This window comes from Heteronotia binoei, chromosome 4, assembly GCF_032191835.1.
Source record: "Heteronotia binoei isolate CCM8104 ecotype False Entrance Well chromosome 4, APGP_CSIRO_Hbin_v1, whole genome shotgun sequence".
Lineage (NCBI taxonomy): Eukaryota > Metazoa > Chordata > Lepidosauria > Squamata > Gekkonidae > Heteronotia > Heteronotia binoei.
Genome location: NC_083226.1, coordinates 47,073,500 through 47,101,252, shown reverse-complemented (window position 1 = coordinate 47,101,252; position 27,753 = coordinate 47,073,500). Strand labels below are relative to the sequence as shown.

At 40.1% G+C, this 27,753-nt stretch overlaps 1 protein-coding gene across 16 annotated transcripts in view; it reads right to left on the bottom strand.

The window, feature by feature from the left end:
* Positions 1-27,753, bottom strand: part of ELAVL2 (ELAV like RNA binding protein 2) — a 191,872-nt gene that overhangs the window by 140,815 nt on the left and 23,304 nt on the right. For 4 of the 16 annotated variants that reach the window (XM_060237205.1, XM_060237206.1, XM_060237207.1 and 1 more), the window contains exon 1: positions 8,819-8,894. The exons of 11 other annotated variants lie outside the window; for them this stretch is intronic. In XM_060237205.1, coding sequence (XP_060093188.1) covers positions 8,819-8,841 — 23 coding nt within the window. In that variant the 5' untranslated portion in view covers positions 8,842-8,894. Of the gene's footprint in view, positions 1-8,818; positions 8,895-27,753 lie in introns of those variants that run through there. One more of the 16 variants, XM_060237211.1, reaches the window with a different exon arrangement.

Here is a 27,753-nt window from a genome sequence, read left to right as displayed (position 1 = left end):
ACCATCTGCTCAACAGCAGTCATTGAGAGCATCTAGAAACTCACTCTCTCTCTCTCAACCTGAACACATATTGACTCAATCTGCGGATAGTTAAAATCACCTATTACGACACAGTTTTTACGTTTAGCCACTATCTTTAATCTTTCCATCATATTATAATCATCCTCTATCGTTTGATTTGGTGAGCGATAAACTCCCATAGTTAAATTTCCTTTTGGGCCCTCTAGGCACTGGGATGCTTTCAACCCAAAGCATTTCTAGAAGGGAATCTAATTCTCTGACCTCAGTCTTACTGGACTGTATACCTTCTCTGACATACAGAGCCACCCCACCTCCAATCCTTCCCTCCCTATCCTTCCGATATAACTTATATCCAGGAATCACTGTGTACCACTGATTCTCCTCATTCCACCAAGTTTCTGAAATTCCCACAATGTCTATGTTTTCTCCCAACACAAAACATTCCAGCTCCCCAATTCTACTTTGAACACTTCTAGCATTTGTATACAAACATCTAGAAGTTCCCAGGCAAGCGAGGCCCACAACCTTCCTCCTGCTGCCTCGAGACTTTGGCAGACACTCCATACTGTTTGTCACCATCTCAGTGGACAACTCTGATCCATTACCCGGTAGAAAAGTAACAGCTAACCCTTCTTCTCTTTGAGATGAGTCCTCCCGAACCAGAGACATTTAATCTCCTGTCGGCTTTCCCCCAAGATTTAATTTAAAAACTGCTCTGCCACCTTTTTGATTTTAAGTGCCAGCAGCCTGGTTCCATCTGGGGATAAGTGGAGACCATCTCTTTTGTACAGCCCCTGCTTGTTCCAGAAAGCATCCCAGTGCCTAACAAACTTAAACCCTTCTTCCCTACACCATCGTCTCATCCACACATTGAGACTTCTAATTTGTGCCTGTCTCTCCAGCCCTGCACGTAGAACAGGTAGCACTTCTGAAAAGGCTACCTTGGAGGTCCTGGCCTTAAGTCTCCTGCCTAGCAGCCTAAATTTTTCCTCCAGGACCTCACGACTGCATTTCCCCACATCATTGGTGTCAACATGCACCACGACACTGGCTCCTCCTCAGCACTGTCTAACAGCCTATCTACTACATGCGTAATGTCTGCTACTTTCGCATCAGGCAGGCAAGTCACCATACAGTCAGTATGTGGTTTTGCCACCCAGCTATCTACTTGCCTAAGGATTGAATCACCAACTATCAAGACCCTCCCCCTCTCCCTGCCCAGGGATGGTTCCTTGGCGTGAAAGGATACCCGCTCACCAACTGAAGAGGTCCCTTCTGAGGGCGCATTCCCCTAATCTTCAGCACGGTGCCCTGTTCCCTCTCAACCTTCATTCTCCCTACCAGCAACGGGGCTGCCATGTTCAGAGTGGGGCTCATCTAATACATCCCCGAGAGTCTTCTCCGAGTGCCTAACTGACTGTCTCCGAGTGCCTAACTGACTGTCTCTGCTTCTTCAGGTCAGTCACCTTGGCCTCAAGGGTACAAACTCGTTCCCTAAGGACCAGGAGCTCCTTGCATCGAGAACACACCCAAGACTTCTGTCCTGTGTGCAGATAGTCATACATGTGACACTCAGTGCAAAACGCTGGAAAGTCCCCACCCCCCTGCTGGCATTCTACCTTCATGATAGCTGTTTAAAAAATATACAGTACCCTTTTAAATCCTGTTTATGTGGCTCCCCTTCTGGAGGATCAACTTACCTTATTGGGAACACAAGGAAAATAGGGATCTGGGTTCCTGGTCCTTGCAGAGCCCCCAGGCTAAGAGCCACAGGCCAAGAGCCCTTTATCCCTCGCCCTTCGGCTTGTGCCTCTGGCAAAGCGCAGTTTAATAATGCAAAGAGGGTGAGGAACACAGCCACTCCTAATCAATCAGCAACAATCACTTTCAATCATCTTCAGCCCACTCAAACCAAACAGACAGCAGTTCCCCAGCAACCACAAACTCAGAATTTTTAGAAGTCACACAAACTCAGAAATTCTCAGCAACTTCCCCAGCTGCTTAGAAAGCCAAACCTCACCCTTATAGCACTTATTCTCTGCTCTCTCAGAGCTTCTCTGCTCTCTCTCAGAGCTCTCTGAAATGTCCAAATTCAGTGGTACAGGCAATTTAAGAATAATCAGCATGTGATGCAAAATACCTCTCTATCTAAAACTAGGTAGTAGATGGGTAAAGATCTTTAACATGAAACCCTGGAAAGCCATTACTTCATACTAGACAATACTGAGCTAGAGAAACCAATTATCTGATTCAGTATAAGATATGTCCATCTGTCATGGCAGTGTACCTGCAAACAATGTATAATGCCAGTTTCATCATTTACAACTCTATCACTACATCTTCCATACATGTTTAATGAACCATCATGTTGAAAGCTTCATGCAAACTAAGAAGAACTAGAAGGATCAAACTGTATGATAAACAACTTTCCGCTAGCAGTTACTGCAGTTAGATGCTGCTGCTAAACTGAAGAGCTTCTGTACTAGTCAACGAAGCTGTTACCAGACTAACCATTGAAAGCTTTGGACTTCAGTACACAAAATCCAAAACAAGTGCATGCACAGCTAAAACAACATAGCTGTTTGGTTCACCTTATGCAGCATCTCCAGTTGTGTGCTTTCCTTAATATGCTATACTTGCCGAACTAATTATAGAACCTAAGTATTCACTTTACAGTTCTCCAGGGTGCAATAGCCTCCTTCACCATCTGGCTACCTGCCATTCTCCTAAGCTCAGTGCTTTGGTGCAAAGCAGAAATAATTTTGATCCAAGTTTCAGTCTCAGGTAGCTGTAGCTGGTTCAGGAACAGCCCTGAGCACACTTCAGAAGGAGCATCAGATCCCCCCAAAATCAGCTTGCTTACATCTTACCAGCATCTCTAGCTACTGGATATTGAGTATCCAGGAAAGAACACTGGGACAATACACGCAATCCTACAGCAATTTTGCTATATACTGGAACCTGTCAGTAAATGCAATGACTCATACACAGAAATGACAACTGTCTGAGTTCCAGAACAAACTATCCTCCTTAGAGTCTTTGTTTCCTTGAGCCCACTGTTCCCTACCTGCAAAGGAATCTTTAACGTTCACCATATTCAATACAGATCCTTTTCCTCAGCTTACTGGGAAGATATTCCGATTAAGTTAAAGAATGGCTGTGCACTATTCTGATCAAAGACTTTTTCCTATGTGCCATCTTCTTCCTTGAGGCTGTTCTTCTGTGACAGCTTCCTTATCAGAAGGAGGCAGACATGACACTTTGTGTCTCCTGCAGAATCTGAGGCAGATTCATCATTACAGAAAATAGCTAAAGGATTAGGGAAATGGATGTGAAAGAATGTTCCAATAACAAAATCTACCTTGCTTGACTGCACACCGTGAGGGTGAGGGAGCATTCTGTGGTCCATCTCCTGGTGTCAGGAGCTTGAAAAGTGCCATCATGGGTAGCACAACTCGAGGAAAGAACTCAGCTAAAAAAAAGACTTGGAAGCTGACAAAGTCATTACGATCCTTGTGAAGTCCTCCACAGAGAACAAAAGGCTACCAAGTGATCAAAAAAGAAAAGATGTCCTAAAAAAAGAACAGTAGCTAATTGTGAAGCACTGTGTGGGTAAATAAATAGTTAAGCATTCTACTTTCTATCCAAGACAATAACAAAACCTGAACCAGGAGAAGTTTGAGAAGTTCTTGTAAGGTCCATATTGACTGCCTCCAGCAGAAAGTATTTAAAGGCCAGGGCACGGCCAAGGGCACAAGACTAACAACTCAGTGCTTACCTTGCCAGCTACCTGCCAGGTTGCTGTGAATTTTTAAATGCCTGCATACTTTTTTCCAAAAAGTTTAAATTGTTTCAATTTTTGGAACTCATTTTGGAGAGAATGCAATAAAAGTACACTGAACAAATAAAATTTCTTAAAGGATGGCATGCTGAGCAACTGACTGACAATATCTAACAGTGGTCAAATATTAGGGTTTGTAGAATCTTTCGGGATCAAGTGCTGTGTTCTACTGGAGAAAGTTTTCCTTCCAGACGTTTCGTTCTCAGCTGCGGAGAACATCCTCAGTGGCGTTGCAGCTGGAGCAGGCGCTCAGACCTTCTTGGCTGCTGTGCATTGAGTGCATTGAGTGTTGTGCATTGAGTGGTCAAATAGTCCATTAAGGCAAAAATGCCAACTAGTGGCAGGCTTTTTTCTGTATGCTACCATCACGTGACCAAAATGTCTTCTTAAGGAGCATTATGGCTCTGCTTCAGGGAAAAAGCCAGCAGACCTGTTGTGGGGTGACACTGGACTTCCCTCTATCAAGGTTTGCATGAATGTCAACTTAAACACTGAGCAAGGGAGGAATTCCTACCAGCCACTTCTCAAGGCAATTTCTTAACCTACTACAGAGAGATACCACTTGTGATTCAATCAGATTTTTCTTCACTATTTCTTACCAGCTAAATCTCAGTGCATTTCTGCAGACAGCTCCAAACTTTGCAAATGGGCAGTCAATTTAGATACTGCATTTGACAGGACTGTCATATCCAGCTCTACGTTTTCCCCATGTTTTGGACTGATCAAGAGAGACCATAACTGAGCTCCCTACCTTTTTAGTATCACTGCCATAAACTCAGAATTGCTTTCACTGCTGTGCGTTTTAAACTATGCCAACAACCATGTTAACGTGTCGCTACACTCAAAAAAGCCATTGCTCACCACCACTGTCTCTGAGAAGCCTTAGAACTGGAGGACCTTCCTCATTATGTTTTGTTCTGCCTTCTTTATGCAGAACCTTGATTCAAATTTCTTGCAGCTATCTTAGGTAGCCTTGATCCATGTTTGATGGCAGAGAATATTATTTTCCTTCTAGCCAATGTAGACCTGTACATCACTTACATGGTTTTATTGTATGCCTTGGCTGCTATGAAAATTCAAGTTAGAGCCATGCTCAAGGCCCAATTTGCTGTAGCTTAATTTGCATATTTATTACAGTGGTTGTTCCTGTTTTGTAGGAGATGCAGAAATGTTTATCTTTGTTTTTTCTCCATTTTGCCTAACTTGCATTTTACATGAGATTAATCTTATCTAAGATGGCCTTTGACCATCTCCAACGAATACTATTAGCTAGTATACGAGTAAGGGCTAGTTCCAACACACACCCATGCACCCTACAAGAGGCAGGAGCAAATAATAGAACAACAACTTCTAATGGCAGTCTGATATAAAGCTATTCACCTCCAGACTGGAAGAACTTGTCATCTATTAAGCACAGCTGCCATTAAACTAGACTTGGATTAAAAGAAGTCAACAGTAACTACTTTTCTTCAAAATTTTTAAACTGTCACTTGATTTATGCATTTTAGAATAAAAAAGACAAAAGAATTGTTCAGTGAACCACTTGGATTTATAAAAACCTTAACATTTGGTTATAATATTTTCTTAATTCTATTGTTTCAGAGCCATTAATTAATTTGCTTTTGTAACAAACAGCAGCATCAAACATGTTCATTAGTACTTACTGTGCATCATTGTTCAAATAAAGTTAATCACAATAGTTTTACTAATATTTATCTGTTCAATGGACCAACTTCTTTGACTGGGCAAAAGTAACCAAATGCACCTGAAGGTCTCTTCAGTCTGGTCATTCCGTTTACAGTGTCATGATTTACTGCTGACTTGTAAATAAATCCCGAAACCCTTATTAAAAACAGTCTTATAGTACTTATTTGCAGCTAAAAAAAAGTGTCTAAAGCTTTTCTGTGTACATAGATGATGCTGCCACCAGGAACATGTATATTCATGAGCCTGCTTTACAGAATGGTCAACCATTCATCTCTAACAGCAACTGTTTACCGCAAAGTTCTTACTTGTTTAAACCTTGTTTACACCTTGCTTGTTTACACTGCTCAGACTCCAAAAGACAGAACTCAATCTGGGGGTGTTGTTCTACTTTAACAGCCATTTACATTCTGAAATAGTGAAGGAACTCTTTGCAAATATTGTTTTCAATCAGACCTCATAATGAAACAGTGTATAAACCATGATTTCATTCAGCTCTGGAAGAGATATGAAGGGGGGGAGGAACAGAAAAAAACTGGGAAAACACTTTTTCCCAAGGTCTACTTTTTTCCAAATAGAAATTTGGGTGACTACTGGGGGAAAAAAACTCTTTACAAGATATTCTCTTTAAGAATAAGTGAAATGTTTTGAATGACAAAGTAGGCAAGCTATATACAACTATTAAATCCATGCACTTCTGGACCTAGGATACTTAATTTCATAACTTAATCTTCAGGACTTTCACTGCCTTCCAGTGTCCCTTTGACCTGACCCTTTATTTGTCCTTGACCATCCATTTGACTTGACCTTTTCATCTCTCCCTCAAAAATCACTGTAACACATATACCCACAGACTGGTAACAAGTAGCTTACTGCCCTAGCTTTCTGAAGGGGAAAAACAATCAGAAAGAGATGGGATGGAAACTAAAGGAAAACCTTGAAAGTTTCAATGAGAACTGAGTTCTCTCTAACCAGGAGCTGCAGAAAGACAGCATCTAGCTGGAAGCATCTAGCTGGAAGTAAAGTAAGTGTGCTAAGGTAGCAGAGGATGCTTCAGCTTGCAGTTCTCTCTCAAGTATGGGGTAATACATGCATTCTGCTGGTAAACACAAAGGCATTTATTATTACTTTTAAATTCCATAAATATGCCAAACATTGCAATTTTATATGGTATATTAAAAATGATGCATTTTATGTTGTTAAGGTTTTAATATTTGTTCAGATTTGATAGGACATTAAGAACTGTGTTTATTTCCATTTTCTCTCAAATTTCTTTTTTTTCCTGAAAAAATGGGGAGAAGTTTCAAAATTTCTGGAAATTTTATATCTCTAACTCTAGTTTAGTTTGATGTCTGAATGCAGGTTGCCATGACAAATTATTCCTTGTTGAAAGGCACTGATGAAACAGAGTGAAAGATACAATATAGGGGTCCACTGAAATGGCTTAAAAGAATGAAGGGGAGCATGGATGAGCATGGATGATTACCAAAAAAAATGGACTGTAAGGACTGTAAGATTTACCTCCTTTCAGGGCAAAGAAATCTAGGAATTCAGCAAATCTGCTAAAGACCACAAGGAAGATTGGTAATGCATAGCAAAAAGTCAGGTGAAAAGGGCTTGGGGTTACCTAGGCTTCTCCTTCCCACTTCCATACCAGTTTATTTTGGGCAATCAAGAATAAGCAGGCTGCTTACACAGTAGGTGCTTTCACACATGCCAAATAATGCATTTTCAATCCACTTCAATGACTGTTTGCAAATGGATACTGCCATTTCACATAGTAAAATCCAGTTGCAAAGTGTATTCAAAGTGCGTTATTTAGTGTGTGAGGAAAGTGGCAGTGAGTCTTTGCTAACATGGTGGCAATGCAAGTTAACTTAGGATGAGTCATGCAGCAAACTAGCTGAGGATTTACAAACTGAGGTCTGTTATGCACAACAGGTAAACTAACTACAATGTATGTAGCCATTGTCTTTCTAAACACTAGCTGAGGATTTACAAACTGAGGTCTATTATGCACAAACAGGTAAACTAACCACAATGTATGTAGCTATTGTCTTTCTAAACACAAGCATAACCAGATGGATAGCTGGAAGTGCACAATATTAACAGATGGCAGGAAGAACGAGCCATTCAAATCCAGACAATATAAGCAAAGCCTGTCACAAACCTTAGAAAGCTGAAAATGGCAAGTCAGCAAGCACAGACATTTGGCTAGCTATGTCTTTAATAGACAGACTATGCGTTCAAAGCTGACATCCCAACTAGGAAGGACTTCGTTTTTACGGTGAATGCTATATACAGAAGTTGTACAAGATTGAAGATGTAAAGTTTCCAGAAATATTGAAGTCACAGGAAGAAAAAAAATTCTTCCAGGGTTTTAACCCAGGGGCATCACATTTTGGGGGAAAAACTGATGTACAATGTATATCAAACCTAAACTACTTTTACTGATTAAAAACAAAATGCATAATAATTTATAACCTAGTCAGCATACCAAATAATATCTGGGGAACTTATAGAATTTAAAAACATGGATGTCTATTTCCTATAAGAAAATCATGAAGTATACCCAATATTTGAGAAGGAGTTGGAAACTGCTGCCCTCTATGCCATCATAGCCAATGTATCTTAATTTTTGGCATCTAAGATGCACGGAAAATTAAAAGGGGAAGGGGAAAAAATTCCATAGCTAAAACAAGAAAATCCATTTGGACAGAAACATTTCCAGAGTATCAGCATACTTTGAATATTTATTAAACTTAACATCGGAAACAATTAACTTTTAATAATGTATTATAATTAAACACGATTATAGCACATTAATTGCTGTCACAATTATATGCATTTAAAAATACCGGAAAATGTTGTACGGTACATACATGAACTATCATTTAATACAATATTATGAACAGATTTCAATCAACTGGAGATCAAAGATTAGGACATTGTACACTCAAACACATTTTCCAAAAAGCACGCCTGTGCCCAGAATTTTGAGTGGATGCACAATACTTCTGTCATCTAGAAAAACTATTAAGAAGCCCAGGGCAACTGAGGCAAATCTCAAGGACTTTTCTCCCCCCACACACACATTTTATCCAAAGAGGAAAAATTAAATGTTTGGAGGAAAACTGGGGGACAAGAAGAATTTTCTTATAGTTAGGGAAATGAAAGCCTCTTTGTAATTATCATTCAAGGAAGCAAGCATCATCTTCAAAAGAAACTGGCCTATGTATAAAAATGTCTTACTTGCTGATATGAAGTGCTAGCATGTAAAAAGAGAAGCTGTTCCAATCTGTGCAAATATTCAGTTCTCAGAAGTCCACGGAGCTAAAAATGAAGATTTACAATCAAGAAATATTCATCTTTCAGAAGCTATTTGTGAATAGAAACAAGCATGGGCAATTCTGAAGAATACATGACATGTATAATTCTGTCCACAGCTACATCATATCATGATACAATGATAAGGAGATCAACAAAGGCTGATCTCCAAGATACTGTAAAGTCAACTACCACATTAAAAAATGACAAAATTCTGCTGGCAATGGGAAAATATAGTGCTAGCTCCTTCTTCCCTTCTCTTCATCTTCCCCACCTAATGTGTACAAGGTGACTGCAACCCTCTTAGTTTCAGAAACCTTTGGGCACAATAGTAACTCAGAGTCTGAAGAGGCAAAGTGAGAGTTTATTCTTCCATACAAGTTTATTTACAGCACCATTAATACAATCCTGTGTTATCATAAACTATAAAGCAGTAATGCAACCTCTGCTAAAATTATTGTATCTAGTTCATTCCCTCCCCCTTGAACCTCATTTTCTTCCCCAAGAAAAACAAATTAAATGAGAAAATAGCATTTTTCAAGTCATGGTTTCAAGATTTCTGAAATGACCACACCTCCCCATATGGGTGATCTTCACCAGCCAGAAAAAGATGTGGATCTTTCAGAATTCCCATGAGTTTATATAACAGCAGCCATGCCAACCGAAAAATTTACCAAACTCAGGCCTGAATGTCAGTTATGACAAATTAGCAGCTGGGTGCTTAGTAATAATCAACAGCTGTGGTTCTTGATAACATAATATTTAGTTGCATGTGTGTTTTAACTCGGTTTTAACTGTTTGAATATTTTTGTTTGGTTATAACAGTCCTGAACGGTTTTAAGCTGTTTTCTACCTTGACAGCTTTGGTGAAGGCAGAAAGGCAAGGCATAAATTTTGTAACTAAAATAAATACAAGCTTCTTTGTAACAGCATGTGATAACTGTGGCATCCCTTTATTTTCTGTTTTCCCCACAGTTTTAAATTTTATAGTAAATTTTTTTCAGATGCAAAAAAATTAAAATTGGTACAACTGTGAAGGTATCAATTCTTAGGTATACAGTGTCAGCATTAAAAAATTTCAAATGTAACTTAATACATAAGTAATCCTCCTCCTCCCTACATCAACCACATTCCATTTAAAAGTCCTTCATGTACTACTAGAGCAAGAAAAAGCTTTATAGAGTTTATACAGGAGTGTTTAGATGATGGACAGTACAAGCATCATACAAATAGTACTATTTTTCAAAAAAGCAAAAGCTCTGCGGGCTTTCAGAATAAGACAAGTCTAAGACTAGAGAGCTACTAGATTGGTATTGTTTAGTAAACAGACTATAGACAAATTCATAGGCTAGATTCCACACACTGTAAGGTATCATATTACTATAATAATTGACCTTCTGGATTTTCTTTCCTGAACAGAAAAACTGCAGAGGTGAGCGATTAACAGTTACATATTATCCAATATCATGTAGGTCCCCCAAAACACTCCACATTTAAGGGCAAATGAAAGGTAAAGCTAGTCCCCTGTGCAAGCACCAGTCGTTTTTCACTCTGGGGTGACGTTGCTTTCACAACATTTTCACAGACCTTTTTTTTTTTTTTTTTTTAATTTTATTTATATCCCGCCCTCTCCCGCCGAGCAGGCTCAGGGCGGCTAACAACAGCAAAACAACAATACATTTAACAAAACATTAAATTAACCCCAAACCGATTAATACATTAGTTAAAACAGTTCCTAAGTCTAAAAACATTAAGTTAGATCTGACAGTACCGTTATTAATCGACGCTATGCCTGTCAGTTTGTGAATGATGGCGGATCTCCAGACTGGACCATTTTGATGTTTCATTGTGGACTTGGTCAGCCGTTCATGAATGCCTGTTTGAAAAGGGTGGTCTTGCAGGCCCTGCGGAACTGATCAAGGTTCCGCAGGGCCCGCACCTCCTCTGGGAGTTGATTCCACAAGGAACGGGCCGCGGTAGAGAAGGCCCGTGCATAGGTAGTCCGAAGTTTAACTTCTTTTGGCCCGGGGGTGGTCAATCTGTTTTTACCTACTGACCTCAGTGCTCTCTGGGGCTCATACGGGGAGAGACGGTCCCTCAGGTAGGTCGGTCCTCGGCCATATAGGGCTTTAAAGGTAATCACCAGCACTTTGTACTGGACCCGGTATACAATCGGCAGCCAGTGCAGTTCGCGCAGCCCCGGCCGTATATGCTCCCATCTTGGGAGGCCAAGCAGCAGCCTGGCCGCCGCGTTCTGCACTAGCTGCAATCTCCGGGTCCGGCACAGAGGCAGCCGGACGTAGAGGGCGTTACAGTAGTCCAATCTTGAGGTGACCGTCGCATGGATCACCGTTGCTAGGTCCCGGCGCTCTAGGAAAGGGGCCAACTGCCTCGCCCGCTTCAGATGAAAGAATGCTGACTTGGCAGTGGCTGTTATCTGGGCCTCCATTGATAATGAAGGCTCCAGTAAAACACCCAAGCTCTTTACCCACTGCGCCGCCGTCAGCGGCGCACCGTCAAAGGTCGGGAGAGATATTTCCCTCCCCAGAGCGCCACGACCCACACAGAGAACCTCTGTCTTCGCTGGGTTCAGCTTCAGCCCACTCAGCCTAAGCCATGTTGCAACAGCCTGTAGGGCCTGATCCAGGCTCCCCGGGGCAGAGGCGGGCCGGCCGTCCATTAGCAGATAGAGCTGGGTGTCATCTGCATATTGATGGCAACCCAGCCAAACCTCCGGACAATCTGGGCAAGAGGGCGCATATAGATGTTAAATAACATCGGGGAGAGAACTGCTCCCTGGGGCACCCCACAATCTAGTGTGCGCCTCTGGGATCGTTCACCCCCAATTGCCACCCTTTGTCCCCGACCCATGAGGAAGGAGGAAAGCCATTGTAAGGCCAACCCCCTAACCCCTATGTCGGCGAGGCGGTGGATCAGCAGCTGATGGTCGACTGTGTCAAATGCAGCCGACAGATCTAATAACATCAGCACTGCCACACCGCCTCGATCCAGTTGCCGTTGGAGGTCATCTACTAAGGCGACCAGAACCGTCTCCGTCCCGTGGCCTGGCCGGAAACCAGACTGACATGGATCTAGGACAGAAGCGTCATCTAGAAACCTCTGTAGCTGCAACGCCACTGCCCTCTCGATAATTTTACCTAAGAATGGTAAATTAGACACCGGTCGGTAATTTGCCAATTCGGCCGGGTCTGCTGTAGGTTTTTTCAAGAGGGGGCGGACCAAGGCCTCTTTCAGAGGTGTTGGAAAACGCCCCTCTGAGAGGGATCTATTTATGATGTCCCGTAAAGGACATCCTAGCTCCCTCTGGCAAGATTTAATCAGCCAACCTTTTACGGGGTGGTTTGCCATTGCCTTCCCCAGTCATCTACACTTCCCTCCCAGCAAGCTGGGTACTCATTTTACCAACCTCGGAAGGATGGAAGGCTGAGTTGACCTGGAGTCAGCTACCTGAACCAGCTTTCACTGGGATCGAACTCAGGTCGTGAGCAGAGGGCTCCGACTACAGTCTCAGATTATTAGAGCGGTCACAATAACTAAGAATTTTTGGCAAGGAAGCCACAGAACACAGCACTGTGCTGGGGTTAGAAAAGAGGAAAAATGAATGATACTCTTGAAAAGAGCTTTTTTTGTAGAAAAAGCCCTACAGGAAGTCATTTGCATATTAGGCCATATCCCAACACCAATCCAGTCAGAACTGTGTTCTTGTTAAAAAAAAAAAACCCTGCTCTTGACTGTATGGGGGAAAGTTCCTACCCCGACAGCGAAGTCTAATCTCAATTTCATAATTAGTCTAAGACGCGAAAGAAATTAGTCTAAGATGCAAAAGAAGAGAGGATTTAAAGATTTTATTTCTCCTACTACTTTAACTTTAGTACTTAGGTGACTAAAACCAGCAAGAGAACATCACTGTGCAGGGAGTTACACAAATTCTAAGTAATCTTTCACAGCCTACTATGCACAGGAATTCTCCTACTATATTACCTTATTGGTCACTGCTCACTGGGCCATTATTCCTCTAGAGGAAATGTCACCACTCACTTATCTGCTCATTCTCCTTCCTCTCGAACCTGATTTTTAATGACCCAAGACATGAAAATCAGTTACCCAAGCCTCTCTAAAAAGAAAGGGATACATCCAAATGGCTCATCCCTATACACCCATAATGTACTAGTTGAACAAGTAACTCTTGGAACTTTTTTGTACTTTTATGCACAATAAAGAAACACACCAAAAAGGCCACCTGAGGATTCTTCAGTCTTTTATACATTCCTAGGTGACATTTTGCACAGCAAGTTCTCAATGTGCAGAGCAATTTGTTGCAGGAGGTGTAAGCACTTGTCTCTCTAAAATTAATATCCATATCTATACGCTTGTTTTGCTTTCCATGTACAGATGACAGAGTGAACTATAAAGAGTCCATTCTTAAAGTTCTTATTCTTGGCTGGATTAAACACAAGATACCTGACAGCCAGCGCACTATATACAGTGCACTGTAAATAATGAAACAAGGTTTGAGTACATTCTGCTTTGCAAAACTGTTGCATATTTTTTCACATTAGGGATTACTTAAACTAGGCAGGAAAATATGCTATATAATAGTCACCACTGTAAAAAGTCTTCACCTGATTTACTGCAGAAGCTTAATAGTAGGAACAGCCTTTTCCCCAGGAGTCATTGATGCAACATGTTAAAATTCTCCAAGAATCAATGTGACATCTTAGTGTGGCTTTGTTTTAATTAATCCAAACACAGTTGGTATAACTGACAAAAAGTACAGTAAGAACTCAAGTTACAGCTGCTTCACACATTACAAATTTTCTACAGGTGCCATGTGCAAAGAAGACCTCTCAACAGTTTAATAAACCCATCTCAGGAAACCATTCCACATGCATAGGTAGTCATTAGATAGGCCAACTCAAGTTTTTGCTAAGTGTACAGCAGAGATTAAAGCTTACTTCCAACCAACTTTGTTAAATTATTAAGGCCATTTTGTCCCAGTTGTACTATTTACATATTCACAACTAATATGTTCAGCTCTCACAATGGAAGAAACCTGCAGCTTATCTTAGCTCAGTATAGTTCTTAATGGGATACATGGTTCATGCCAGAAGACAAGTAATCTGTTTTGTACTTTTTTAAAAAAAAATCACTGAACAGCTACAGTGCCTTCCATTGAAAGCAACTGCCAATTTTTCATAACAATTTAATGGAATGATGGCCTGTAGCCAAGACACTCTTTAATGGTATGAAAGATTTCTATATCGCTTGATTCTATAGCTCTCATGATGTTTAAGAGGTCTGCCACAATGTGGAAAAACCTGACCTTTATAAATATGTAACTGCCACTTGGCCAGGATTACTCTTTAAACATTACAGCTGCCCTACACAATGAACCCATAGAAAAATGTCTCCTATTTCACACAACTGATGTAATGTCTAAAGGGCCCCTGCGATCAAAGCCTTGCAGGAACAGTGATCCCAGTTCAAGATCCAGAGGATTTATTATGTTGTAGTTCTTGAAACTGGAGTAGGATTTTTCACAATAGTGAAAGGACACTGTCCTCCAATATCTGTTCTTCCATGGTCTGTGCATGTGCGCACTGATGTTTCCAAAAGCCTACTTTGCTCCAATTCCTATGGAAAGATCAAGAGCAAAGGAGATCTGCCTACAGCCTAGGCAGGAAGGCAGGGATTTCCAAACTTCCAGTCTCAAACTAATGCTATTTTTACTTCTGTACTCTTCTCAACCAGACAAGTTTTTTTTTTTTTTAAAAAAAAATCAGTACAGGTATATCACTACAGCAAACCACCATTATAACAGACCTACCACTAATGTTTATTATTAATTTATACCTCACCTTTCTCTCCAATGGGGACTCAAAGTGGTATACAACATTATTACATTATTATTTCATGGAGTTTAGCATCCCAAGAGTGTCCCAGTTTTTCCAAAGGAAAATTTTTTAAAAGCCCTCAGTTTTTTTCTTGCTATACATTTTGAGTGAATAAAACTTTCTCTTAGGCTGCAATCCTTAAAAACGTTTTCCATTAAATAAGTTCCACTGAATAACATGGAACTTACTTCTAAGTAGACATGCTTAGGATTGCTTTCTTTAAAAGCATTGCACTCAAAGAAAATTTAACTAATATGAAATGTTTTAACAGTTTTGCCCCAATGGAATAACTTTTTTAAAGTCATCTGGAAGGTAGAAAAATACAATATATCTGAATGTTTCCATGTTTTCTCACAGGACTTCCCATCTCTATTTAGGATCTGCATTAACTGGGATGCACTTCTTTCCCTCAGAGACAAGATTTTCACTCCGGGTTTTTTATTTCCCTTTATTTACTGAGCTGCCCTAATAATGTGTTTTTCTTCTTTACTCAAGAACTATGGCTGTCCCACCATGTTTGAAACACCAATACTCATCTTGAGTTTAACTGATTCTTAAGGTCTCTAGAGGAGGTATCTAACCACACCAGGGATCTCTGCACTCTCCAGAACTAACTTCCCTGTTTGACTGAGTAGGGAATTTTCTTCTCTCTAGAAGCTCTATCCCTTTTCCTTGGCCCAAATAGGAGTCTCCATCTTTTTCCAAAACTTCCTTGCCAGCTTTCCCCCAGTTCTTCTGTGTTGAACTGCTCTCAATTAAGGCTGAATTCCAAAACTGTCAGTACTTGATTCTTCTCAGCTAGGGCTGAAACCAGACTGAATTCATAAGAACACAAGAGAAGCCATGTTGGATCAGGCCAGTGGCCCATGCAGTCCAACACTCTGTGTCACACAGTGGTCAATATATATATACACACACACAAACTGTGGCTAATAGCCACTCATGGACCTCTGCTACATATTTTTATCTAACCCCCTCTTGAAGCTGGCTATGTTTGTAGCCACCACCACCTCCTGTGGCAGTGAATTCCACATGTTAATCACCCTTTGGGTGAAGAAGTACTTCCTTCTATCCATTCTAACACAACTGCTCAGCAATTTCATCGAATACCCACGAGTTCTTGTACTGTGAGAAAGGGAGAAAAGTACTTCTTTCTCTACTTTCTCCATCCCATGCATAATCTTGTAAACCACTATCATGTCACCCCGCAGTCGATGTTTCTCCAAGCTAAAGAGCCCCAAGCGTTTTAACCTTTCTTCATAAGGAAAGTGTTCCAAACCTTTAATCATTCTAGTTGCCCTTTTCTGCACTTTTTCTAATGCTATAATATCCTTTTTGAGATGCGGTGACCAGAATTGCACACAGTATTCCAAATGAGAACACACCATCGATTTATACAGGAGCATTATAATACTGGCTGTTTTCCTAATAATTGGCCTTTTTTATTGCAATCACACACTGTCTTGACATTTTCAGTGACTTATCTACCATGACCCCAAGATCTCTCTCTTGGTCAGTCTCTGTCAGTTCACACCCCATCAACTTGCATTTGTAGCTGGGATTTTTGGCCCCAATGTGCATTACTTTGCACTTGGCCACACTGAACCTCATCTGCCACGTTGACGCCCCCTCACCCAGCCTCAACAGATCCCTTTGGAGTACCCCACAATCTTCTCTGGTTCTCACCACCCTGAACAATTTAGTGTCATCTGCAAACTTGGCCACTTCACTGCTTATTCCCAACTCCAAATCATTTATGAACAAGTTAAAGAGCATGGGACCCAGTACTGAGCCCTGCGGCACCCCACTGCTTACCGTCCTCCACTGTGAAGACTGCCCATTTATACTCACTCTCTGCTTCCTATTAATTAGCCAGTTTTTGATCCACAAGAGGACCTGTCCTTTTACTCCAAGACTCTCGAGCTTACTGAGTCTTTGATGAGTAACTTTATCTAAAGCTTTCTGGAAGTCAAGGTAAACAACATCTATTGGGTCTCCTTTGTCCACATGTTTGTTTACCCTCTCAAAGAACTGTAACAGGTTAATGAGGCAAGATCTTCCCTTACAGAACCCATGCTGAGTCTTCCTCAATAACTTGTGTTCATCAATGTGCCTACTCATTCTGTCCTTGATAATGGTTTCTACCAACTTTCCTGGTATTGAAGTCAGACTGACTGGCCTGTAATTTCCCGGATCTCCTCTGGAACCCTTCCAGTCCTCAAAAACGGAGGCAGATTTCAATGAAAGATTACATTTTTTGTCAGAAAATTCAATCAAGGCAAGAGAATGAATCTCTCCTCAGCACACAGCTCTTTCAGACTTTCTCTGCTCAGCTGATGCTAAACCAATCAGATTGCTTGGAGCAACCTGTCACTCAAGGCACTCTGTTTCTGTGAGGAATTAACCCTTCACAGTCCTTCAGCTGTTTACACAGAACTTCTAAAGCTTTTAAAAAGTGCAGTATGTCACAGCAACACTAGCAAACTTACTGAAATCTTATTTGCAACTGATGAGCAGGCCTTAAATTCAGCAGGAGCTCACAGAAGCACAGCTCTTGAACCTTTCTGACAGTTCCCCCTCCTCCTCCCCGCCTTGTTCATTGAATAGTAGGTGCAGCTGCCTAACAATCCACTACCTATTTCTCTACAAAACAACCCCTGCTGATAAGTATTACGCATCTGAAAGATCAGGATCCTGAATCTGTGGAAGTTGACTGTCTCCAGACTCCTTGGCCTTCTCTACACATCTTTCCAAGTTACATTAGTTAACAGCTAATCAATGTATTAACATTACCACTTAGTAATCCCATTGCATGTATTTAATTAAACACAAAAAGTGGCAGCCCTGGCTGTACATTAGGACCAAGAAATCACTGATTCAACTGACTCAAACTATCAGTTCTGCTTTGCAACATAGCAAGGAGATTGTGAAGCCCACACTGGAATGCCAATCCATGATGAACCTACCCCTTCAGTCATTCTACAAAAAGCAGCTACACTCAGCTTCCAAGACAAGAGGGCAAACCATAACCTTACATGTGCTTTAAGTGTAAAATTCCAAATAGTATACCTAAGTACATTAAAATATTTCTGACAATGTCACTTCCCAAGGTTTCTTGGCCTCTAGAAAGCTTTTGATCTCATTATAGGTGCTAAACTAGGCAGGTATTCAAATACAGTTATAACAGAATCCACAGATCTTGGGCCTCCTAGTCAGCCTGCACCTGCCATCTCTACCAACACCTCCTTTGAATTCTATATACCTCAAAGGAGAAGGTGGCTAGGTGCCCTTCCATTTCAAACAGAGATAGTCTCCTGCTGCTTTTGAGACCAAAAAGGGTGGAAGTATTATCCCTAATGGGCATTCAATGAAACTGATGAGCAGTCAGGTTAAAACAGATAAAAGGAAATACTTCACCCAAAGGGTGATTAACATGTGGAATTCACTGTCACAGAGTGTTGGACTGGATGGGCCATTGGCCTGATCCAACATGGCTTCTCTTATGTTCTAATGCTGTGATGGAAAAGTGTGTGGAACCCTAACTTATAGAGCTACCTTTTACTGAAATACAAAGCAATCCTAAACAGTTATGCCCTTCTAACTGACTTCAATAGAAAGACCTAACTCTGCTTGGATTGCACAGTTACAGTCTAGCATAAGTTACATTCAATTAATGCTTCACACTTAAGGAGACCCAAGTGCTTTGGCAAGTTTTTCCAGCAGGCATCTAGAGGCGGCCAGTATAACTCCCATACCACAGTTGTGAGGTGACCAATAGCAGCTTGACCAAAAGCCACCTATTGAGGAAACACCAAGATAACTTCCTAGTTCATATTTTTTTAGGTCTTATCTTAATTTGGTCTTTATTTCACCCACAGAATTAACTGCTTTCAAAAGTAAGCTGAAGTGACAAATGGAAAGCGGATTTAAATTATGGGTTGAGAGAACAGTTAGAGAATAGTTTTCAAACACTAACTGAAATAAAACCACCATGATCCAGCAGAATAGACTAACTAGGTGTCGAATGCCAGTGCCAGCAGTAAGATTTCATCCACTGATTATGTACTGTGCCATTTGTTGTATACAAACTTAACCTCATCACCTTTCACAAAATCAAACACCTAAAGCCAATCTATAAACTACAAATGAACAGCCCCTTTTCAACAATTTGCAGCTAAAAGAGAAGGTACAGGGTAGAAAGGGTGGAGGGGTTGTCAGATTGCACCAACATCTAGTTTTATTCCTAGTAGTAAAAACTCAGAATTCAGGGACTATTTTACTGAATCATAAATAAGCTGTTATATGCTCTCTGTTCTATATTGTTTACATGCAATAGGTAAACCCATGCCAAACAAACACCATAAAAATACTGTTAAATCTTGTGAGATGATGGGGTGATGGTACAACAAAGGGACTGCTCTGCAGCAATTTTGCAACCACTACAGCGTGCCTGGGTGCCAGTCAACCTTACCTGTTGGTTCAGTACAAGGAAAACTGGGCTTAGCTAATGGGTATTTATTTATTTGATTTCTAGCCCACCCTCTCTTGCACTGCAGGGTTCAGGGCAGGTTGCAACAATAAATATAGCCAATTTAGAACAAATAAAACATAATTAAACAATATTAAAACCTATGCAGACATCAGGCAAAGTGACTCACAAAATGGCAATCTTAGTTTTCAAATATAATGGGCAAATATACATCCCTAAATACTGAAGCATGTAACAGAAAGATACAAACATCCAGAGTTCCTTGATCCATATCCAAGACAAATATCTGACTTCCATACATTTGCTGAAGAACAGGTTGCTGAAACACTGACACAGCTGCAAACATGATTGTGTGACTACTCTTCCAGGCAACAACTTCTTCCATCAAAAGATGAAGTGCTCTCACCCCCAGCACAAGAGGTTCATTGTTTTTCATATAAAAAGTTCAGCAAAAGTATGTCATTTTAATTAGAAGCTTAAAGATAGCCCTAGTGGAGTTTCAGCCCTGGCTCATTCTGTTAATATGTTAGGCTCAAAATGCCTCTTACTAACAAGGAAACATTCTTCCTAAGCATTGCAACAACTAAAGCAGAGGTTTCCTAGTCACAGAGCAGCACATACATTAGCAGTGGATGTATAAATTCAGTACTCTGGAGAGCAGAGCTTTTTTAAAACTCTGAAGTCCCTTTAGGCAACCAAAGGAGACTTGACTATGTGCAAAAACAGTCCCGTGAGAGCAGATCTCTAGCAATTCAGGCTTCGGTGCCCTATAGAGCTCTACACCACATGTCTTGGCAAGCAGATTAACACAGTCTTCATGAAAATATCCAGACCCCTACAATGAATTAATACTCATATAACTTTCCTACTGGAAAACAAATGTTGGGGTTCAGTAAACGTAAATTCAGTGACATGCTATGAATTATATTTTTTAGTTTTCTGCATTTTACACAATGAATATTTTCTTTAAAAAAACAACAACAATGTATTTTGAAATACAAGACTGTAAGGTAGTAAAGGACTTCCAGGTTCTTCCACTGGAACCAATTCTGGCAGAAAAATAACAATCTTCAAAGCTTCTTTTACTTTTAAGATTCAGGTGCCCTTATCTTCTCCTCAGAGAGAGTAAAAAAATGGGTAGGTACAAGTTTACTAAGATGCTGATCTATACAAAGTGTGAAAAGGCAAAATTAGAATTATATAAACCTAGAATTATATAATTTTAGAGGACCCAGTTGGAGGAAGGTTAAGATAGAACTTCCTAGGTAGACACAAAGAAATGAACAACCAGGGAGGAAAAAAACAACAGTTTTCATCATGCCCCCAATCTTTGGGAAACAGAAAACACTTGTAAAATATTGTCTCATAAGAAAAGCTTTTAATCAATGTGTTGCATGAAAATCTACAGATTAGATAACTCCTGTGTAGACTACACATACACTACATTTACAAATCTTTATTATTTCAAGGTGAATCATACAAAATGTATAAGCAAACACCACATAATTCAAGAGTTCAATGTTATTAGATATAACACAGTATCCACCAGTAATCCCACTGCGACTGTTGTGACAGACAGCACTTTTAAAAGATTAGAAGCTCTATGTAAACAGACAAAGGACTGTGAAGGGTTAATTCTTCAGAGCTAGAGAGCCTGGAGTGACAGACTGCTCCAAGCTATCTGATTAGTTGGCATCAGCTGTGCAGACTGAGAGAGTCTGATTTCAGACCAAGCTGAGAGCAGTTTAAATGCAGTTTAATGTAGAACTAGGGGGAAGTTGGTGAGGAAGTTTTGGAAGTTAGGTGAAGACTCCCATTCAGGCAAAGAAACGGGGATAAATCTTTGAAAGAATTTCCCTACCCAGTCAAACAGGGAGTTAGTTCTTAAGAATGCAGAGATCCCTGGTCTGGTCTGCTTAGAAACTGCCTTTAGATACCTTAAGAGTCAGTTTAAAACTCAACTGGCGTTTCAAGAGAAGGGGTTTGGGTACTGAAAAGAGTGTACAAACCTTTCTCTTTTGGTTAAAAAAAGATCCGAGAATACTCAAAGAAAGTGTTCTGGAGTGCTTGGGAAATCACTGCAACCAGAGCCTCTCAAAGATTTCATCAAATGGATAAATCTTTTGGTCTGAAACAGCAGAACAAAGTTTGAGTCCAATGGTAGCTATAAGACCAACGAAATTTTATTCAAGGTATAACCTTTTGTGAGCATGCATGCTTCTTCAGATACAATGAAATGGAAATTAGCAGTCCATACCCTCTGTCTATACAATGGACTGGTAATTTCCATTTCATTTTATCTGAAGAAATGTGCATGCACATGAAATGTGCATGAACCAGTCCATTGTATCCCATTAGGGAGGGATGGTGGCTCAGTGGTAGAGCATCTGCTTGGGAAGCAGAAGGTCCCAGGTTCAATCCCTGGCATCTCCAAAAATGGGTCCAGGCAAATAGGTGTGAAAAACCTCAGCTTGAGACCCTGGAGAGCCGCTGCCAGTCTGAGAAGACAATACTGACTTTGATGGACCAAGGATCTGATTCAGTATAAGGCAGCTTCATATGTTCATATGTTCAAATCTTTGAGAGGCTCTGGTTGCAGTGATTTCCCAAGCAGTCCAGAACATTTTCTTTCATTTTATCTGAAGAAATGTGCATGCACATGAAAGCTTATACCTTGAATAAAAACTTTGTTGGGTCTTAAAGGTGCCACTGGACTCAAACATTGTTGTATAAGGATTCAAGTAACTTAAACTCTTTAGTTTGAAACATAAGAACTAAAGTGTGTATATATACTGGTTCTACCTCAGTTATCTATATTGTATTACCTCAGAGAATTCAACCCCCAATTTCACCTGACCTTTCCCCTGGGTTGAATAAAATATTTTGTTAATTTTGCCTAATCACACATTTGTGTATGGAGTCTCTCCAATTTCTGATTCACCTATAAGTTATAGTGAAAGCAACTTTTATATTTGTTCTGCATAGGAATGAAGACCTTACTGTATGTACCATAATCCTAACAGGCCGTCTTGAAATTTCAAAAACCAAAACATCTTTCAGCTGTTGTGTCTTCTGGAAGCTGTAGATGAGCTCTGAAAGAACTTAAGTCAGAAAACCGCAAGTTTTAATTATTTCCATTACACCACTACACAGAACAGTGCTCTGTGCACCAATATCCACAACTTTCTCAGAGTTCCTTACCAAAAGAAGTTTTTCATACAGTTATTTGTTACCAATGTGTATAATTTAAGCTTGCTTTCCCACTAGAGTCGATTTCTGGCAACTGTTTGCTCTCCTTTACTGCCCCCACTTCACTAGAGTTGTATAAAGACAAGCCAGATAAGGATTGTAAAGTTCTGTACTTCATACCCTAGAGCAGCAAAGTAACCATATATTTAACAAATATAAATGTGTATTTATCTGTAGCAGTCCGACAAACACTTCCTTAAAACCTTCCAATGACTTGGTAACTATCATATTCTACATCAGAAAGCAATTGAGCAAAGTTTACTGTTCAACTGCATTTTTAAGCACAGATCAGTTTTGTATATAGCTACACTAGCTGCAGGGAAGAGCAGAAAATAACTGCAGCCTTGGTATATTTTAGTATTGCAGCCTTGAATGACCTGTCCAAACAGTAACCCCAAGATAACCTCCATTTAGCTTGCGGGCACATTTTACGCCCCTTTACCAAAAGCGCTGTAGATTATAATTTACCTTAATTTCCCAAAAGGAAGCTTATTTATTCCACTCAAGCATCTTCAACTGCAATGTGTTACCCTGGAAAAAACCAATCCTATGCAGCTTGTTCTTGGGTGCTTTGGCTAATGAAAGTAGAACCAAACAGCAAGTACAGAGAACATTCAGACACCATAGCTCGCAAACCAAACTCCAGTTTAATAATTTTTCTGAATGCAGGCTGCTCAACAAATTTATTGGCAGATGACAAACTGGAATTCTGAACCCAACTTGTTAATTGTTGTTTGCCATGACATCTGAATGAACAAATCCCAGTTTCTTCAGCAGTAGCAGCCCTCTTCGCCGCCTGGTCAAAGAGAGAGAAGCACACACCAATGGCAAACTGAAGCCTACTGTCAGCTATCTCCCCAAAAGATTATTGAAATTTTATTCTACATAATCACAAGGCAAAGTGACACGGTTAGGGAGCTTACAGTAGGCCCTGCACTAAGAGCCCTCTAAGCTCTTGGAGGATTGCCTACATCAAGGGGGCATGGCCTAATATGCAGAGGACCTCCTGCTAGAAAAAGAACCCTGCAGAGTGTGCATGATCACTTCTAGCCAAAGAATCATTAAGAAGGACTTTGCAACAGCCAGTTGTGTGCGAAACTTAATTCAACAATTTGGCTTTCTGAGAATTACTGGGCCTAGGAGTTGTCCCTAGATAACCAGGGGTGAACTAGACCTGACACAAACATATGTACAGACCTACTCAGAATCTTTTAAAATGGAAGTGGCATCCATGAATTTTCCAAATTCAGATTATTAATACAAGCCCAAGTATTAGTAGCCTTGAAAAGTAGGAAGATTAGAAGAGGGGAGAGTTAAATCCCTCTTTCCAAACACCACAGATGATCTAAAAACATGGGCCACTGCACATCCATGACCCATATTTTCAAGTGTTTTTAAGACCTGTGTGTGAATGAATCTCCAAAAGTTACCTAGTACAACCTCTACATGTAGTCCCTGATTTCAGCTTGTTTTCCTTACCTTCTCCTTGCTAAGTCATCAGGCAGGTTGTGATATGAGTCCTTAAGGTTTACTTTTACAAGAACAGGTTGGAGATTGGGAGCTTCTTTTTTTTTAAATCCAGAGCATACAGAGTTGTACTAGCAATGCAAAACCCCTGTCTATATACATAATTCTTGTCCTTTTCCCATTTTTATTTGTTTTAGAAATTACTCCTTCAAAATAATTAGTTTTAAAAATACATACCCAATATTAGTGAGTCTATTCAAGTCTATGATGTTGATATGAAATAGATACATTTTTGATCAACACATGCAAAAATATCATAGCACTTGGAAAAAGATTTGGCATATATCCATTCAGATGATCAGAGGGGGCTGGAGCATCTTTTTTATGATGAAATATTCATATATCTGCAGTTTTGTAAGTAAGGGGGGGGAGAATGAAAAAGGGAGCAGCATTCTTTAGGTTTATCCTACAAATGTATGGTTAGCAAATAGATTTTATTCCTTCTTCATAAATAACAGAACACAGGTAATCTGAAGATGGTAATTAGCAATAAATAAGCAGCCACTGCATAGTTAGCTTTATGAAATGCACCACTATAATGCTGCAAAGTCAAAGGCTTACTTTGGCCTCTCAAGGGTTTTTAACCATGACAGTTAAATGAAACTTCCTGAAACAATATACCTCTATGTGACAATTGCTGTGGACAACAATGAAGGCACACTATTGCCTTCATAGCCTGCTGGGAAGATCCCAAAGGAATCTAGCCATCCACTGTTGGATGGACTCTTTGTCTGATTCAGCAGACTGTTATAACGTTCTCATTGAAATTTTCTTATGTTGAAGTCTCTGCAGGGTGCCGGATGTGCAAGCTGCTTTAAACTTACCCAAGTTAGACTAGTATTGCGTAGCTAGTGCTGATTTCAGGTAACTGTGATCCATATTTAGCTTTGGTCAGTACATGGGAGCAGCACACATTCCATCCCACTCCACATCAAAACTGAGAGCACCATGGCTCCTTAATGAATAGCAAATTTAATGTGGGCAACACCACAGCTTAAGATGTCACAAGGAATTTTTGCTTCTGCTGCTACAATAAACATTGCTACTCTTCTGAATTCTGTTCATTTGCCTTTTGGCATCATTTCAAAATCTACTGAGGAACTTGGAATTGTTGTTAAAGTTAACCACAAATTTGAGTCCTGGACTATCAGGACAGTTGAAACTATCTAACATCACAACATGGGAGTCATACTGCACATTGTATTCTGCATCTTTTGAAAGGGTGTGTTATTGGGGGGTTTTGCACAATTAGTGGAAAAACCCTACAAAATGAGTTAATAATCATGTCCACAGCCAATACATATTCAAGGTGCAAATATTTTTGCAACTTCTGCAAAATGTCTTCTGTATTCTTTTCAAAATATTTCATGTTCATTTATATAGGAATGATGATACAGACATCTAGTAAAAACCAATATCAATATCACTAGCTTGTAAACAAAGCTAATTTTTTAAAAGAAAAATTATGGAACCTTCCATCAGCTATTCTCAATATTTGAGTATTAAAAGTACTAAGTCTTAAAAGAGTATTGAGTACTAACAGAGTGATTATTAAAAAGTAATAAAAATGTTCAGTTAAGGAATACAAAACAGTGGAGCTTTTGTTTATTAAACTACATGGAAACTACTAGATAATCCATTATATCTGTTAAATTTTACTTGTCAATTAATAGCAGGTGCAGGCTGTTAATTTGAACCTGCTAATGAAAATTAAGAATCTGGCGGTGGGGAGGAATACTGAAGTTGAGGGAGAATGATACTTGCCCCCTATCTTTTAATTGGCTGCATTTGCAGATTCAAGATTGGAGATGAATGGCACATACAGAAAAAGCCAGCTTAAAATACCTTCATCAGCCTTGCCAACAGTGTATATGAAATGTTAAAGAAACTAAATATTTGTTAAAATCAAATTATTAGTCTGATTGGCTATTTAAGAGGAAAATATTAACCTGTGCAACACAGAAGCAAATACAACTTCCACTGAAAAACTGTTAAAAACATCCTCTGAGGTTCCAACACTAGCCACTGTGTGGCATGCTATTTGATTGCTTAAGGGGGAACTTCTTAGCACACTTACCTTGAATTAAGTACAATTTGGTGGAACTTACTTTCTAAGTATACAAACAAGATTGCACTGTATACCAACAACCTTCACTTGGAATAAAGCACTAAGATTGGCTTGTGAGGCAATTTTGCAAACCTTTGTTCTTTTGGCAAAAATACCTTTTGCAAAATCATTTCAGTTAACAGTCACAGTAAGACTGTGGAGAGCCTGTTTGGTGTAGTGGTTAAGTGTGCGGACTCTTATCTGGGAGAACCGGGTTTGATTCCCCACTCCTCCACTTGCACCTGCTGGAATGGCCTTGGGTCAGCCATAGCTCTGGCAGAGGTTGTCCTTGAAAGGGCAGCTGCTGTGAGAGCCCTCTCCAGCCCCACCCACCTCACAGGGTGTCTATTGTGGGGGATGAAGGTAAAGGAGATTGTGAGCCGCTCTGAGACTCTTCGGAGTGGAGGGCGGGATATAAATCCAATATCTTCTTCTTCTTAAGGCACTGCTTATTTTTCACCACAGTAGCATCCACATAAAGTTATACTTCCCTGCTCTCAGCAATCACAAGTTTTCCTTTAAGTCAGACAATATCCTATCTCACTAAAATTAAAAAGCCTCCCAGGTTGTTCTTAGCATGATACATTTCAGTTTCATCTAGGAACTGATACACTTGTCCTAAAAAGGATTCCAAGGACTTGCTCTTCTTATTTACAAACAGTACATTACCCTTTCAATAAATGTTCTACTGTTTGTAAGAACTCATAGTTATTACTTAATAAAATTCTTCTGACTCAGGGCAAAATCCAAAAGGCTGCCAGTGGAAGTGAAATAGTTCTTCCCTTCAAGAAGGGAGAGAACATTTGCCACAAGAAAAGGAAGACATTATCCAACTACTATTTGCAAATGATATAAAACACAATGAAATGGATATGCACATCATGTGCCTGACAGTAATTCAAAAACCTGTTAATTCAGACCTCAACAGCCTCTCCTTAACTGTGCTTATTGCAAAGCAAATTCCACTGGCTTGTTTTAACTAAGAGAAGATGAAGTAAGACAAGCATTTTACCCATACAGATGTTTCACTATGTATCAGTACACTTCACATGTACTGATATCCCTACACAGTTAACACCTAGCATAAACACTATGTGGGATCGTGCATCACTTTCCCGCTAGCAAGTTTACGCTTAATGCCAATTTTAACTTTTTACAGGCTAGGTGTTAAAAGCATTTTAACACCTTTACAATATTCCATGTGCCATGTCAAGTGGAGAGATGAGGCAACAGTGGAGTGAGGGGTTTGGTAGGTATCTTTGAAGTGCAATTTCCGTATTAGAAAAGCCAGACAGCTGTAGCACCACAACAAGCTTCACTTTTTAGAGTTCAGGAGAAGTTCTCTTTTCCTTGGCAGAACCACTACCTTGTCAAAATCATGCACTGTTTTCCCTGCATTTAAGCTCATTAACACATTTTTGGCTCTAAGTAGATAGAGGGCTTTTTGCACAACACTTATTTAGACCTAAAATTTTTACATCTTAGCCTCTTATTTGATGTTTGTACATATAGGGAAACATACCCTATTAGGGGTGTCGAACTCAATGTGACCTTGTGAGGCCAGGCCATGAGC